The following is a 17,667-nucleotide window of genomic DNA, read 5'->3' as shown; positions in this document are numbered from 1 at the left end:
AAAAGGATATGAACCTAGAAAACCAAGAGAAAATTCTGCACAGCTATTTGGCATGGCAAGGTCATGGAGGTTCACTAGAGCTTAACAAACATATGGATGATAGCTAACGTTAAGTCACCTTGTTTGTCGTATCTACTCCAAGATGACTGCAAAATAAAGGACTCTAGCAAGATGGTGTCAGATAAAGAGCAAAAGGAGCAAATGGATAACAATGTTAACCATCAAGTCAGAACCTGATTTCCCACATTAGATGTATGCATTGGTAAATGAATGACCAGCAAGTTACTGCAAGTTATTACACTGATAAATATCAGCTCAAGATACCAATAAGTTGTGTGAACTAAAAAAAAAAAAATGAAAGCATTTCACACTCAGTAGATTCGTATGTGTATATGTTATTAGGTATAGATTCATGAAACCAGAACCTTTTTATTTATAAAATTACTATCTTAGAAATTTTAGCAACGAACCTTTGGTAATGATGAAGATAAACTGCCTTTACTCCACAGATAGTCTCTTTTATCTTTGGATTTGCCATGGTCGACTGATGAAAAATTTCGAGATATATTTTGTGGAGGAGTTGCTTTAGAATCAAATTTCTGGTAAGTTGGAACTTTAGATGGTTCCAGTGCATATGTCTGTGTTTTCTGAATCAAACAAAAGTGAATAAAACCATCATTAATTTTGTTGTTTGATTTGTGTGACAGGGTCTCATGATGTAGCCCAGACTTACCTCAAACTCCAGGTCCTCCTGCCTCAGTCTAAGTTGTTTTGTTTCGTTTTTTTTGTCCGTCATGGGTCTTGAACTCTGGGCCTGGGTGCTGTCCCTCAGCTCTTTAGCTCAAGGCTAGCACTCTACCACCTAAGCAACAGTACCACTTCCGGTTTTCTGGTGGTTAGTTGGAGATAAGAGTCTCAAAGACTTTTTTGCCTAGGCTGTTGAGACACTGGCGCCTGGCTTCAGTCTAAGTTTTGAGATTACAGGTTTATACTATCAGGTCTGGCTCCTAATGGTTATAGTTACTTCTGTAAAATAACTAGTGGTATTAGGACTTAAATGAACTAGAATTTAATTCCAGATGTATTACTGATCAGAGTCCATTTAAGATGTATATAGTATCCACTGCTGCTTATATTCACAAAGCTACTGTTAAAACAAGTGAGATTTCAACTACCTATTGATCAGAAGCTGAAGATTCTTAAAAAAAAAAATCTCCTGTGGTTAAAAAAAAACTTCAATCTAGCCTTCATTCTAATGGCCTAAAACCCACAGAATAATTTCCTTCATCCTATTTTTTCATTCATTTTTTCCTCCTTCTATTTCTCCCTCCCTTTCTCCCTAGTCTCTTTCTTTTCCCTCTCCTCATTTAATCCTCCTCTCTACCTTTCTTCCCTCTCAATTTCAGCAGCCTCATTTACGCTCAAAAACAGGGGGAAAATAAAAAATAACAAATAATGAGAAGCCAGCTACTCAATAGGCACAGGCCACGGAACTCGAGTTTGTTGCTGTTTTATCGATCATGGGGCTTGAACTTGGGCCTGGGCACTGAACCTCAGCTCTTCAGCTCAAGGTGAGCACTCTACCACTTGAGCAACAGCATCACTTCCGGTTTTCTGGTGGTTAATTGGAGATAAGAGTCTAATGGGCTTTCCTGCCTGGGCTGGCTTTGAACTGCGATCCTCAGATCTTAGCCTCCTGAGTAGCTAGGATTATAGGCGCCTAGCTGGATCTCGAGTTTGAATCTAGCCAAGGTAAAGTCATGAGACCCTATCTCAATAACAAATAAAAACAAAAGAGCTGGAGACATAGCTCAAGTAGTAGATTCTAAAAATAAACAAATTGAACTTTTAAATAACTGACATTATTTCAACTCATTTCCATTCATCCTTTTTCTACTTTGTATACTCATTTCTTTACCATCTAACCCAGATTTTTAGTAAAAGTTAGTTATGTGCAAGGTGCTAAACAAGCACTTTACTACTGAGTTACATATCTGACCCTCAAATCTAGTAACAATTGACTTAATGGAATCTTACATGAAACTTATGTTATTACTTTCTATTTTGCCTCTTCTTTGGTCACTGTCATCTTAAGTGCAATTATGGCAATCATTCATTTAAAAGAATGTAACACACACTCACACATTCCCAAAGTTGGTGGTTGGATTCACACTGATTTTAAATAGTAGATATGAAAGTACAAGATTATATGTCTATATGACTATTTGGAAAAATACTTCTAAATATTTTACTAGATATATAAATATCTAAATATTTACCTAGATAACTTCTTCTAAACATTTTGCTAGCTAACTTTAAATATCCAAGCATCTGCAGGCTCAAATTTATTCATCTTTATAAAACCAAGAAGCTAAACAAAGTGATTTGTAGCTTTCTTGACTAGTTCTAGTAATTATGAAATGACTCATTTTTTTCCAGCATATATAAATTTTGGTATCCTTTCTTCAAAGTTCTATTTCTGTATCCTTTTCCCTACATATTTCTACATCATCCTTAATAGCACAGTTCTAATAAAAGTAATTCTTTTCCTGCTTCCTGGATTTGTAAGGAGTTACAATTAGAACATTCAAACATGACAAGCTGAAGGTTCCAACTGTAGGCCTGAGAATGGCAATTTAAAGTTGCTGTATCACCATCTTGTGGTTATGTCAGGGAACTGACATTTACCTGATGGCCTAATAGGGCCCTTCTCATCCCACACTGGAGAATACTTATCCCTTTACATAATTATAGCCATCATGGAAACACATCTTCCCTTTCAAATTATATTTTATGAATGTTATACTACCAGTCATAAATATACACAGAACTTTTAAACAAAAACTATCTCATGGACTTTAGTATCATCATGCTCTTATTTCAGAAAACTGAGGCATGAAGAAGTAACTTATCCCAAGTCATAAACACTTGATAAATTTGATGACTATTATATAATGACTGTGATATTTCAGTAGTGTAGCTAAAAGCGACCTAGTTGTATTTCATGTCTTTGGTTTTGTTTTGTTGTGTATTTGTCAGTTGTGGGTGGGTGCTCTACCACTTGAGCCACAGCACCACTTCCGGTTTTCTGGTGGTTTATTGGAGATAAGAGTCTCATGGACTTTCTTGCCTGGGCTAGCTTTGAACCATGATCCTCCTATCTCAGCCTCCTGAGTAGCTAGGATTACAGGCATGAGCAACCGGTATTGTTTAAACACATATATTATCCAAACATCCCAGATAATATAGACAGCAGATAATGTCTTATAACAAACACAAAGATTTTTTGTTATATTTATTATAGAATTATATATGAACTAAAACATCTCTAATAGAGTCTACATTTATAAAAGAATATTAGTGTTTAAACAATTTACTTATCTTTATCAGTCACTAAGACTATAGTCCTGTTGGTTTATTTTATTATGATGATAATTTCTTCAAATACAATGTTTTCAAGTATCTTAGTGTTGTGTCTGAGAAAAGAAAGCACTAAATATTCTCTAATAGGTTCAATACATCCTTCTTCTGTCTTTAAAATGAAATGTTACAAAACTGGGCCTAACAAGTGAGCTGTTCCCAAAACCATGCTGATTCTCACTTTCAGTTTAATTATAATCATAATAACATGTGTGGGGACTGAGAAGACTATAATTTGTACTTATTTTCAAAATATTGGTCAAATTACAATTCTTCTTCAAAAATCCTGTCTTATCAAATCGTTATAGAGTCTGAAGCATACTCTTCTTCCCATATCTGGAGCTTTCTTCCATGTTTTCTTTCCATGATCCACTAGGATAACATTCCTAACTTTTCACTGCTTCCTTAGGGAGACATAATGACTTCAAGTGACTGGTAAAACTTGAAGGAAACACCAGACAAATACAGATAGTACAGTCCCTTTCTTATTCCTCCTCTTAAATACAAGAGAGAGCAGTTATCTGCCCTGTTTCTTTATCCATAAATTTACAACAACAGGCTATCATGAAGGTAGGTCTATCTCAGGTCAAGGTCTACTTATGACAGAATAGGTAAATCTGTCTAATTTAGTATTTTAGGATTTAAGAAAGTCTTCTAGCACATGTAAGGTCCTGATTTCAGTCCACAGTAGGATACAGGTTATCTTGTTATTGGCTATAAACCACATTATCCAATATTGGTTATCAACAATAAATATTGTTTTGAGAATCTTTCATCTCAGTCAGTTCAGAATTGAAACAGGAAAACAAAATTCATTTATTCAGTATTCTCAAAACTCAAATTAAGACTGAAGGTATTTCTCAAGTGATAGAACACCCACAGTAAACAAAAACTCAAAATAGAAGCCAGGCGCTGGTGACTCACACCTGTAATCCTAGCTACTCAGGAAGCTGAGATCTGAGGATTGCAATTCAAAGCCAGCCCAGGCAGGAAAGCCCATTAGACTCTTATCTCCAGTTAATCACCAGAAAACCCGAAGTGGCACTGTGGCTCAAGTCTGTGGTAGAAGTCTAAATATAAACTTTAGATTATTTTTGGAAGTGCTGAAGGTCAAACCTAGGGCCTGTGTGTGTGTGTTAGATAATGCTCTACAAATACTATATCCTCAGCCAGCATCAGATTTTTTTTTTTTTTTTTTGTGGGTCATGGGGCTTGAACTCTGGGCCTGGGCACTGTCCCTCAGCTCTTCAGCTCAAGGCTAGAACTCTACCACTTGAGCCAGCGTACCACTTCCAGTTTTCTGAGTAGTTTATTAGAGATAAGAGTCTCACAGACTTTCCTGCCTCAGCTGGATTTGAACCATGATCCTCAGATTTCAGCTTCCCAAGTAGCTAGGATTACAGATGTGAGCCACCAGCACCCAGCAGCATCAGAATTTTTTTTTTTTTTGTCAGTCATTGGACTTGAACTCTGGGTCTGGATGCTGTTCCTCAGCTCTTCAGCTCAAGGCAAGCGCTCTACCACTTGAGCTACAGCACCACTTCCAGTTTTCTAGTGGTTTATTGGAGATAGGAGTTTCACGGTCTTTCCTGCTTGGGCTGGCTTTGAACCTTGATCCTCAGATCTCAGCCTCCTGAGTAGCTAGGATTACAGGCATGAGTCACCAGTGCTCGGCTGCATCAGAATTTTTAATCAAAGTATATTACCTTTACATAGAGAAACTTCTCAGAGGGAATACATAGGAGTATGTACCTAATTTAAGATGATACGGGCTTGGAAGTTGGCTCAGTGGTAGAGTGCTTTCCTTGCAAGCATGAGGCCCTGGGTTCAATTCCTCAGCACCATATAAGCAGAAAAAGCCAGAAGTGGCGCTGTGGCTCAAGTGGTAGGGCACTAGCCTTGAGCTGAAGAGCTGAAGGACAGTGCCTAGACCCAGAGTTCAGCCCCCACGACTGACAAAAAAAAAAAAAAAAGAGAGAGAGAGAAAAGATGATACTGTAGAAAGAATTATAAAGACTAAAATCATCTCTAAAGGACAAAGAGTTTTGAAAATTCTGCCTAATGTTTTAGAATTAATCAACAGTGTGAAGTAATTTAAGAAGTAAAATTATATATGTTATCTTCTTATTTACAAACTAAAATATTTCTAAGTAAATGTCATAAAGTAAATTTGTTATCATAAGAACAAAATTACATAAAACTCTTACCTTGTCTACTTTTTCTTTTGGAATGACTATATTTTCTTTGGCATCTCTTTTCAGTTTTTCCTATTAAATATTTAACACATACAAAATCATCATTATTATAATAATAAATAACTAATCTTCATACTAAAATCTTTTCTATTAAATATTTTTAAAAAAGCAATTAGCCTTTGGCTCACAGCTATAAATCCTAGGTATTCTGGAAGATGAAATCTGAGGATCATGTTTGAAGCCAGCCCAGGCAGAAAAGTCTATGAGACTCTTTTTTTTGGGTCCAGTCGTGGGGCCTGAACTCTGGGCCTGGGCGCTGTCCCATAGCTCTTCAGCTCAAGGCTAGCACTCTACCACTTGAGCCACAGCGCCACTTCCGGCTTTTTTCTTTTTGCTTATGTGGTGCTGAGGAATCGAACCCAGGGCCTCAGGCATGCAAGGCAAGCACTCTACCACTGAGCCACCTTCCCAGCCCCTCTATGAGACTCTTATCTCCAATTAACCACCAAAAAAACCAGAAGTAGAGATGTAGTTAAAGTGGTAGAGAGACAGCACCCACATTTTAAGTTTCAAGTCCCATGAACCCCCCCCCAAAAAAGTATCTGTCTCAATCTTCTAAAATAATAAAAAAAAAGTTCCTTTTTATAGAAATTTTTTAGTTATTTTAAGTAGTTGTACAAGGGGTTTCAATTCCATGTGTAATTTCATGAGTACAATGCATCTTGATCATTATCTCCCTTCCATCATTCTGCCCCATCTCTGCCAATCCCACACATTCCCCAAAGGTACAAGGTTCCACTTCCACATATATACATTGAATATTAATACTATATTCACCCAACCTTCATATCTCCATTCTTCAGTTATTTGGTTTTAATTATTTTTTATTATTCTGTTTTCTAGTGTGTTATCTGTAAGATTAAGTATCTTAAATGCTGACTCTCAGCTTATTTATAAAATGAACTTTTACTGAAGAATAGTGTGTATACAGAAACAATCTAAATAAAAATCAAAGAAAACTTAGTCAGAGGAGCAAGTGTTATTATATACTAAACTACAGGATTTATTCAATAAGAAAAAAGAAAATTTAAGCCTGACCTACAGAAATGAAAATGGAATATGCATGTAATATGACAATCATCAGTAGAACACTTTTAGCCCCAGTAGCAACCCATAAAACGTTTCAGAGAAGGAACATTTTCCAAGAACTTCAAATAATCAAATTTATGTTGCCAGGACTGGAGGCATGGCTTAAATGGTAGAAGTCCTGCCTTTCAAGGACAAGGGCCTAAGTTCAAACCTCAGTACCATTTTTTAAAATGTCTGTTTTCTCATAATGCCTATATGTCTATATCTATTTTCAGTGTATACAAAGTACTTCTCCTACAATACTGCTAGTAACCAAAGAACTCAACTAATCAAAAAAAGAAGCTGGCAATAAACTGACTTAATATATGTATTGCTGTTAGTATTATGTATACTGTCATCCACTAATGGTTGATATTTGGTTATGAAAACTAGGATCAACTCAACCCTACTGGGCTGGAATGCTGTCTTCTAGGACAGTGTATTTACTAAACGCGCAATATTTCATTAACTCTCAGAATGTCTTGGTTTCTAGAGGGAAGAAACCATCTTCTATAAATGCCCATCTCTTTATCTTTTGCTGATAGGAAAGGTATCAGGCAAATAGATCAAGAGCTCTTAGTTTCAGAAATAGGTATCACTAAAGTTTGTATATAATCTGAATATATAAAATGTACCTACGGCATGGCTTGGCAAAGAGAGATGAACTTGAGCCACCAGAGGAGAGAACAACATCCCTGCGATCAAGTTTCAGACTATAAATAAAAAGAAAGCCTAGGGGTCTTTATGGACAAACTCTTGCAATAACTCACCATTATCACATCCTTCCTAGAATGTGTATATTGAGAACAAAAATATTGAGACTCATGAATTATTAAAAATTGTTTTAGCAAATACTGATTCTTTTTTTGGGGGGGGTCCGGTCGTGGGGCCTGAACTCTGGGCTTGGGCGCTGTCCCTCAGCTCTTCAGCTCAAGGCTAGTGCTTTACCACTTGAGCCACAGCACCACTTCCAGCTTTTTTCTTTTTGCTTACGTGGTGCTAAGGAATCGAACCCAGGGCCTCAGGCATGCAAGGCAAGCACTCTACCACTGAGCCACCCTCCCAGCCCTAAATACTGATTCTTAGAGATCTATAATGTTATGCTTATTTCTTACCAGTTAAAAGTGAAAGAAGAGCAGAGCTGGGTGACAAACAACATTTAATCTGTCTATTTTTCATGAGCTTACCAAAACCTAAAAACTGTGGTCATTTCTTTAGATACTGATAAACAGTTTGAATAAGTAAATTCAGCAAGTGACATATCCTCACTGTGTTTCTGACCATAGAGAGATTAGACAGTTGGAATGATCAACTAGAAAACCTTGAAACTTGCTGTTCATATCAAGATAGTAAATAAACTTCAATCACTAGGCAAAGACCCTCCTCAAAGAGCATTTGCCTAGTGTGGGAGAGGCTTTAGGTTCAAGCCTTAGCATGTCAAGAAGGAAAGGGAAAGGAAAATGAAAACAAAAGAGAAGAAAAGGAAAGGGGAAAGGGCAGGGAAGAAGGGAAGGGAAGAAGGAAGGGTAGGGAAAGTAAAAGGGAAAAGAAAGGAGAAAAGAAAGAGGAAAAGGAGTGGAAGGAAAATGACAAAGGAAGGGAAAGGAAATCAAACTATGAAACTGTAAGGAAGTCAATATATTTTAACTCGAAGTTAACTAGGTGTCATCTGGTAAGCTACTTCATAGTATATAGGTAAAAATGGTAATTATCATATTAACTGAGATCAAAATTAACAACTAAAAAACTATACATTAAACATAAATATTAAATGTAAATATGAGTATCAAGTTAAACAGACAGTAATCATGGTTAAAAATGGAATACATATTTTTATAAATCTTGACTATATTATATAGTAAAATAAATGCCAAATTATATCTTGATGGGGAAAAGATGAAGTAGGAGGAAGTGATAATATATTATTTCAAAATATAAAGTTAACTAGTAAAGACAGATACTGGTGACTCATGCCTGTAATCCAAGCTACTCAGGAGGCTAAAATCTGGAAGATTTCAAAGCCAGTCTAGGCAGAAATTCACTCGATTCTATCTCCAAAAGAATTAGCAAGCCAGGTACTAATGGCTCACATCTGTAATCCTAGCTACTAAAGAGGCTAAGATCTAGGATCACAGTTCAAAGCCAGCCCAGGCAGAAAAGTCCATGAAACTCTTATCTCCAATTAAGCACCAGAAAAGTGGAAGTGGCACTGTGACTCAAGTGGTAGAGTGCTAGTCTTGAGCTGAAGAGCTTGGGGACAGTGCCCAAGCCCAGAGTTCAAGACCCATGACCGACAAAAAAAAAAATCTAATACCATATTTTAAAAAATATATAATGATCAAATGGGGTTTATTCCAGAAATACAAGAACAGCTCAAAACAAAATATATATCACATCGGTAACTATAATTACTAATATAATAACTTTTTTTGGACAGCCCTGGGGCTTGAACTCAGAGCTTAGGCACTGTCCCTCAGCTTCTTTTGCTCAAAGCTAGTACTCTACCACTTGAGCTACAGCTTCACTTGTGTCTTTTTCTGTTTATATGGTACAGAGGAATTGAACCCAATGCTTCATGCATGTTAGGTAAGCACTCTACCACTAAGTCATATTCCCAGCTCATAATAACTTTGTTAATAGCAGAAAGTCACTCAACTGAAGTCAATGAAGAATTAAAAATAAAATACATGGGAATATACAAAACAAAATGGTCACAATACAACTATCAATTGACACTGACTGAAGCAAATAGACAAAAGATTTTAAAAAATGGGTATACCATGAGATTCCAGTATACTATTCCAGTGATGCGGAACTTTAAACACATAAATTATTAGTAATTGTTACTCATTATTTCTGGAATTTTTCTATTTAATATTTTTGGACCACATGTGACTATGGATAAGTGAAACTGTAGATAATTAAAACTACTATATTTTTAAACCATTTGTCCAATGTTGATTTGAGTATCTGCTCTCTCCCAAACTCACAATTTGGTTATAGTGGCAGAGTTAACAGATGGCATCTCTGGAAGATCAAAGTGTCAGTAAAGGCTAACCTATTGTAGGTAGAATAAATGACATTAACAACAGGGTGTACATGGACCCCTTCTGTCTCTTTGCCCTTCTGCTGTTCACTATGTTAAAGCATGACATTCCTCCTCTCTGAAGGATATCCCAAGAAGGCCCTCTCCAGACAATGGTTACCATCTTTCTCCCCAGCTAAAGTCATGGAAAAAAGAGGATCATAAAACCTACCTCCATCTCAACCAATAAAAGTTGTGTTTAGTGCTGCATACCTGTCATTCCAGCTATTTGAGAATCATAATAGAAGCACTGAGTGCCAAGCAAGCCCAAGGCTTTATTTGAAAAAGAACCAAAGCAAAAAGAGCTGAGGGCATGGCTCAGGTATTACAGCACCTGTCTAGCAAGCATAAGGCCCAGAGTACAAACACCAGTATTCCCTAAAATAGAATCCTCAAAATTCAAAGTAGAAAAAAATTTAGTTAAAGAATGGATAAGATATATAAACACGTATTTCCTAAAACAGGGTAAGTAGATAATAAGTAGGCATTGGGGGAAAACAAACAGCTATAACATCATTAGATTTCTGACAAGTACAAAGAGAAACTATATCACTTATATACTGCTGCTGGGAACGTAAAATGGTACCATCACTTGGAAATGAATTTGGCAGTTTCTTATAAAACGAATCTAACACTACCATGCAACTTACCAACTACAATCACTGGCTATTATTTCAGAGAGATAAAAAGTTACATTCAGCTGGGCGCTGGTGGCTCACGCCTGTAATCCTAGCTACTCAGGAGGCTGGGATCTGAGGATCAAAGTTCAAAGCCAGCCCTGGCAAGAAAAGTCCGTGGGACTCTTATCTCCAATAAACCACTAGAAAATCGGAAGTGGCGCTGTGTCTCAAGTGGTAGAGCACTCTCCTTGAGCTGAAGAGCTGAGGGACAGAGCCTAAGCCCAGAGTTCAAGTCCCACGACCAAAAGACCTGTACTCTAAGCCACACTAAGACCTGCACACATAAATGTTCATAGCTGTTTTGTTCTTAACAGCTCAAAACAAGAAACAACCAGATGTCTTTCATTACATGAACACTTAAATTAGCAGTGGTAGGTATATCCATATCATAATAATGCTTGGTAATGAAATGATAACACACAGAAATTTCCAAGCAATCATGAGTGAAAAAAGCTAATCCCAAAAGAGTGCTTAAAGCACAGGTAGTGATTTTAAAATATTTTCAATGGTAGAAGTCTTATTTGTGTTAATTAAAGAGTAAAAATTAAAGGTTGCTCAGTGTGTAATCAGAACATAAAAAGACACAATAATTCCTCCACTGAGGGGCTGGGAAAGTGGCTCAGTGGTAGAGCACTTGCCTTGCATGCATGAGGCCCTGGGTTCAATTCCTGAGCACCACATAAGCAGAAAAAAAAGCCAGAAGTGATGCTGTGGCTCAAGTGGTAGAGCGCAAGCCTTGAGCTGAAGAGCTGAGGGACAGTGCCCAGGCCCAGAGTTCAGGCCAACAACCAGACCCCCCCAAAAATAATAATAATTCCTCCACTGAAACAGCAGGATAAAGGTCATGTATGTTATTATAATAGGTGAAGAGAAAGCAATTTAGTAATTTCTTGAAATTTACTGAAAACATCAAAATTTCAAAATCTTTGGCTTGGATAAAAGATAAACAAAGATAACACATAATCTAGCCTTTGAAAAGCTTGTAATATAATGGAAATATAGAGTGAAATAATTTTAAGAAAAAATTATAAAAATACTTTACAATAAGCTCATATTTGTAAAATAAAAGATGAAATTTTCCACAGATGGAGAGGATGAAAGAAATTAAGTGCAAAAACCAAAGTTAGTAAATCCATAGCCTTGAAACTGAAATTCTGATATGTAGGCTGTCATAGAGTGACTAAAGAAACAGTTGTCATTCTATTTTCTTTTTTGGGGGGGGATCTGGTCATGGGGCCTGAACTCTGGGCCCGGGAACTGTCAAGGCTAGTGCTCTACCACTTGAGCCACAGCGCCACTTGCAGCTTTTTTCTTTTTTCTTGTATGGTGCTGAGGAATTGAACCCAGGGCCTCAGGCATGCAAGGCAAGCGCTCTACCACTGAGCCACCTTCCCAGCCCTGTCATTCTATTTTCTATTTTATCTTGAATAAATAGTCTAACTTCTGTAAAGATGAAGACAATAATAAGTTATTTTAGGGTAAAATTAGACACAAGTAGGGCACACAGCACAGTACCTGCCATACAGAAAGCAAAAAGAAAACTGGTTATTTCGCAGTGTGAGTCATTCACTTTGCAAACTGCAAAATGTTACAAACATAAACCTTGAATAGCTAAGAAACACACTAAACATATGAACATTTTAATATGTGAAATAATACTTCTTAGCCATATTAGATTTAAAGGCATTTTTGTCACTATTGGACTTTACATTTCATAAATTGGTATTGTACTAAGTAGTAAAGCCAAGCCCGCAGCCTTGCACTTTTAATCTTAAAAGTGTATGTGCCCTCATACTTCTAATCCTTGCCACTCAGGAGGCTGAGAGCTGAAGATCATGGTTCTAAGCAAGCCAGGAAGGTCCATGAGACTCATCTCCAACTAACCACCAAAAAGCTAAAAGTGGAGCTGTGGCTCAAATTGGCCTTCAGCAAAAAAGCTGGAGGACATAAGCCTGATTTCAAGCCTCAGTACTGGCACACACACACACAAAAAAGCATGAGACAGGCACCAGTGGCTCAGGCCTATCATGTTAGCCACTCATGAGACTGAGACCTGAGGATCACAATTCAAAGCTAGCCTGAGCAGGAAAAGTCAAAGAGACTCTTAACTACTCTTAACTAATCACAAAAAGCTAGAAGTTGATCTGTGGCTCAAGTATTAGAGTGCTAGCCTTCACCAAAACAGCTCAGGGACAGCACCCAGGCCCCAAGTTCAAGCAACCAGTACCAGAAAAAAAAAGTGTATAATCTCATATGTGTTTAGCTTTTTAAAAAAATGAAATAATGCTCTAAATACATATTTTTTAAAAAGCAAATAGGGAATGGTCTATTTTTCATTCTCAAAATTTATCAAATTATTTTGTAATATGAACACATTTTAAATGAATAGTTGCACCAAATACAATTATTTTAATTATAATGTCACAATACTTACTTTTTCTTCTCTTTCTATTTCAAGTTGCTTCTTCATGGACAGAAGTTCATCTTTTATATTAGACAGCTCATTCTCCTGAAGAAAAAGAAACATGAAGGGTTTCCTTATTGTTCCTTAAGACAATTAAAGTATAAATTAGTGCTTCAAGGAAATTTAGATCAATAAAGACATACATCCACTCAGAAAACATCTTTTAAAAATCTACATCAAGGGCTGGGAAGGTGGCTCAGTGGTAGAGCACTTGCCTTGCATGCCTGAGGCCCTGGGTTTGATTCCTCAGCACCACATAAGCAAAAAGCCGGAAGTGGCGCTGTGGCTCAAGTGGTAGAGTGCTAGCCTTGAGCTGAAGAGCTGAGGGACAGCGCCCAGGCACAGAGTTCAGGCCCCACAACTGGACCCACAAAAAAAAAAAAAATCTACATCAAGTATGAGGGCTCACATGTAAAATCACAACTACTTGACAAGGAAAGATCAGGAAGTTGGTAGCTGAAGGCCAATATGGGAGAAGAACAAGACCACATTTCAATCAATGAACTGGGCACAGTGGAGCAGTGCCTGGGATCTCAGCTATGTGGCAGGCTATAGGCTGGAAGACTGTAGTCACAAATCAGCCCTGGGGGTTGGGGGAATGGATAGGGATAGATGTAAGACTCTACCTGAAAAATAACTAAAGTAAAACAGTGCTGAAGGCATGTCTCAAAAGTAGAACCAGCCTAACAAGCCCAAGGCTTGTAGTTCAAACCCCAGTACTGAAAAATAAATTTAAATAAAAATAACATTTATAGATATAAAAGGTTGCTAACTGAACATAAGTAGACTTAACTTAAAAATTCAGTTTTTAAGCAAGGCACCCATGGCTCACACCTGTAATCCTAGCTACTCAGGAGGCTGAGATCTGAGGATTGAAGGTCAAAGCCAACCTGGGCAGGAAAGTCCGTGAGACTCTTATCTTCAATAAACCACCAGAAAACTCGTAGCGGCACTGTGGCTCAAGTGGTATAGCGCTCACCTTGAGCTGAAGACCTCGGGGACAGCACCCAGGCCCTGAGTTCAATCAAGCCCCACAACTGACCAAAAAAAAAAATTAAGTTTTTTAAGGTTTTCTCTTTTTTTTGTCAGTCATGGGGCTTGAACTCTGAGCCTGTGCACTGTCCCTGAGGTCTTCAGCTCAAGGTTAGTGTTCTATCACTTGAGCCTCAGCACCACTTCCAGTTTTCTGGTGGTTGGAGATAAGAGTCTCAGGGACGAAATTCCTGCCTAGTCTGGCTTTGAACCATGATCCTCAGATATCAACCTCCTGAGTTGTGAGCCGGTGAGCTAGGATTATAGGGGTGAGCCAGTGAGCCACCAGCATCCAGCTTAGGTTTTCTTAAAGGACTTAATGTATGAATATCTCTCCTCCTCTTCTCCAAATCTATCTTGTTCTCCTTTCCTAACCATCAAAGCTTCAAATTTACTTGTTAACTGGACTTTATTAGGTTTCAGTTGGAAAGAACTTGTTCCTCAGTTTCAGAAAATTGAAAAACACTTAATAAGAAGTTCTATTAGTGTTTTTCTGATGTAATACCGTAGCTTAAGATGTATTTTACATAATGTCCTTTACTATCAGCCATGCTAATATTCTAAAAATTGGGTTTTACTTATATTTTGCTCTGTGTCTCACCAAAGATGTTTTCACTGATGACTGTTCTTGTTCTCTGCTTTTATATAGTCCTAATTCTGAGTCTCTTTCTTCAACCATCTTATCATATTGGTGCTGTATTAAAGAAAACATTTTAGGTATATATAGTTTATATATAGTTTATGTCTTAATACTGGTATTCTAATACTTGAAGAAAAGGATGTTTATATATTGTGTGTATGTATATTACATACATGTATATGTATTTTAGTTTCTGAATTATATATTTTTTCATTTAAGTAACTTAAACAGTGAAAGATAAACCACCATCTTGGAAACAACCTAATGAAAGAACAAGAAATTACCTCTTTTCAATTGGAAACATTGAATTTCTTCATTTAAAAAATATAAGAGATGGACAGCTACCTTATGAGGCAGCAATATCCTCAAAACCTTGAGGGTTATAAAAGGTCACCTGAGACAATGGCTGGCACTACTTCTCTCTTTTGTGACAAGTTTTGCTTTAAACCTTTTGTTGTTTAAAAAATAAAAAAATAAAAAATTTAAGAAATATGTATATATATTTCTTTATATATATACATACATATATACATACATATGTATGAGAAACACAGGACTTCTTAGGAAAGTGTTTGATTCCAAATTTGGGATAGAAAATACCAGATAAAACTAGAAAATTTTATCATTATTATTAAAAACTATTAGAGTCAAGTCAGAAAGACTTTCCAGCTGTCTTAAAGAGGTAACCACAACCAAAGGCAAGACAATTGTGTATCAATATGGATTAAAAATTGTACTGGACTAAAATATGTAATCTATTAGTTTATGATATTGTTTAAATTATTTCTTAAATTGCTTAGCATTTGCCTCATAAGAATGTTACATTCGGGGCTGGGAAGGTGGCTCAGTGGCAGAGCACTTGCCTTGCATGCATGAGGCCCTGAGTTCAATTCCTCAGCACCACATAAGCAAAAAAAAGAAAAAAGCTGGAAGTGGCGCTGTGGCTCAAGTGGTAGAGTGCTAGCCTTGAGCTGAAGAGCTAAGGGACAGTGCCCAGGCCCAGAGTTCAGGCCCCACGACCAGACCCCCCCCCCCAAAAAAAGAATGTTACATTTAATCTGGGTGCTAGGGCTCACGCCTGTAATCTTATACTCAGGAGGCTGAGATCTGAGGATCAGGTTCAAAGCCAGCCTGGGCAAGAAAGTCCATGAGACTCTTATCTCCAATAAATCACCAGAAAACCAAAAGTGGCACTGTGGCTCAAACGGTAGAGCACTCGCCTTGAGTTAAAGAGCATAGGGACAGCACCCAAGCCCAGAGTTCAAGCCCCACAACCGACATAAAAAAGAAAAAGAAAAAAAAGAAAGAATGTTACATTTAGCAATTTTTTTATAAATGAATAAATTGGTATAACATACTTCCTCTCCAAATCTTGAGGGAAATTAGGGTTACTTTCCTAAAAGAATTTTTATAAATGACAATAAAAACCAGAGGACATTCACAGACAAAAAACATCAAAAATCCAACTCTACCTAAAAAATAACTAAACTGTTAAAGAGTAGCTTAAGTAGTAGAGCACATAAACGCTCTGAGAGCAAACCCCATTGTCCCATTGTTGCCCCCTAAAAGAAGTGTAGGAGAACTAGAAAACTTCATGAAAGAATGATTAGTTCTTCCACATGCTGATGGCTCAACATCTGTAACACTAACTTCTTAAGAGGCCAACATCTAAGGATGATGGTTTGAAGCCAACCTAGGCAAGAAGACCATGAGAATCGTATCTCCAAGTAACCACAGCAAAAAAAAAAAAAAAAAAACAAGAAACAAAAATCTGGAAATAGGGGGCTGGGAAGGTGGCTCAGTGGTAGAGTGCTTGCCTTGCATGCCTGAGGCCCTGGGTTCAATTCCTCAGCACCACATAAGCAAAAAGAAAAAAGCCAAAAGTAGTGCTGTGGCTCAAGTGGTAGAGTGCTAGCCTTGAGCTGAAGAGCTGAGGGACAGCACCCAGGTCCAGAGATCAGGCCCCACAACCGGACCCAAAAAAAAAAAAAACAAAACAAAAAAAAACCCTGGAAATAGTAAAGCACCAGTCTTAGGTAAAAAAGCTAAGGAATAGTACCCAGGTCCCCTGAGTTCAAGCTGGTATCAGAAGAATAAAAAAATATTACTTCTATCTACTACTGGTGTTAAAGAGAAACTTACAGGCTGAGAATGTGGCTTAGTGGCAGAATGCTTGCATAGCATGCACAAAACTGTTTCAATTCCTCAGTACCACATAAAAAGCCGGAAATGGCACTGTGTCTCAAGTGGTAGAGTGCTAACCTTGAGCAAAAGAGGCTCAGGGACAGTGCTCAGGCCCTGAGTGCAAGCCTTAGAACTGGCAAAAAAAAAAAAAAAAAAAAAAGAGAGAGAGAAATTTATTCAATAAAGTGATACCCAAACTCAATGGTTAAGATCTAAACTTAGAGAAATAGAGATCAGAAGGATTCTAACTAATCACTATTGAGATTTGCACTAGTAATTCATGCCTGTAATCCTAGCTACTAAGGAAACTTAGATCTGGTTGATCACATTTAAGGGCAGCCTGGGCGGAAAAGTCTGAGATTCCATCTCCAATTAATCACCAAAAAGTCATACTTCAGGTGTGGCTCAAGTGGTAGAACATCCACCTTGAACAAGAAAGTCCAATGACAGTACAAGATTCTTGAGTTCAAGCTCCAGCTCTGGCACATACACATGCACACACAAAATAGTCATGGTTATATGGAGAATAATTTCCTCTGATAAATCAGAACATTATTTTGAATTTATAGTTTTTAATATTACCTACCTTATGTTTTTCCATAAGTGCTACCATTTCTGCAATTTTATGTTGACATCGTATATCAATTTCTTTCTGTAATTTTACTGCTTCAGCAGCTGTTACTTTTGCCTTCTCAACCTATCAAATACACAAGTAAAGAAGTTAATAATAAATTGATGCACAAAAAGAAAATTGAAACCAAAAGTAAAAAGCATGTGCTCTACTTACACAAAAGTCAAACGTCAAAAAATTAGAAAAAAAAAAAGTAAAAATTCAACAG

At 37.2% G+C, this 17,667-nt stretch overlaps 1 protein-coding gene across 1 annotated transcript in view; it reads right to left on the bottom strand.

Moving 5' to 3' along the window:
• Sycp1 (synaptonemal complex protein 1) overlaps window positions 1-17,667 on the bottom strand; it is a 114,705-nt gene that overhangs the window by 27,236 nt on the left and 69,802 nt on the right. The window contains exons 26-30 of the mRNA XM_070006408.1: window positions 17,415-17,525; window positions 14,606-14,698; window positions 12,943-13,017; window positions 5,628-5,687; window positions 471-647 (exon numbers count right to left, since the gene is read on the bottom strand). Of these exons, the coding sequence (XP_069862509.1) occupies window positions 471-647; window positions 5,628-5,687; window positions 12,943-13,017; window positions 14,606-14,698; window positions 17,415-17,525 (516 nt within the window). The remainder of the gene's footprint in view (window positions 1-470; window positions 648-5,627; window positions 5,688-12,942; window positions 13,018-14,605; window positions 14,699-17,414; window positions 17,526-17,667) is intronic.

This window comes from Dipodomys merriami, unplaced genomic scaffold (assembly GCF_024711535.1).
Source record: "Dipodomys merriami isolate MVZ:Mamm:240054 unplaced genomic scaffold, mDipMer1.0.p SCAF_7, whole genome shotgun sequence".
NCBI classification, from domain to species: Eukaryota; Metazoa; Chordata; class Mammalia; order Rodentia; family Heteromyidae; genus Dipodomys; species Dipodomys merriami.
This window is presented reverse-complemented; position numbering and strand designations above follow the sequence as displayed.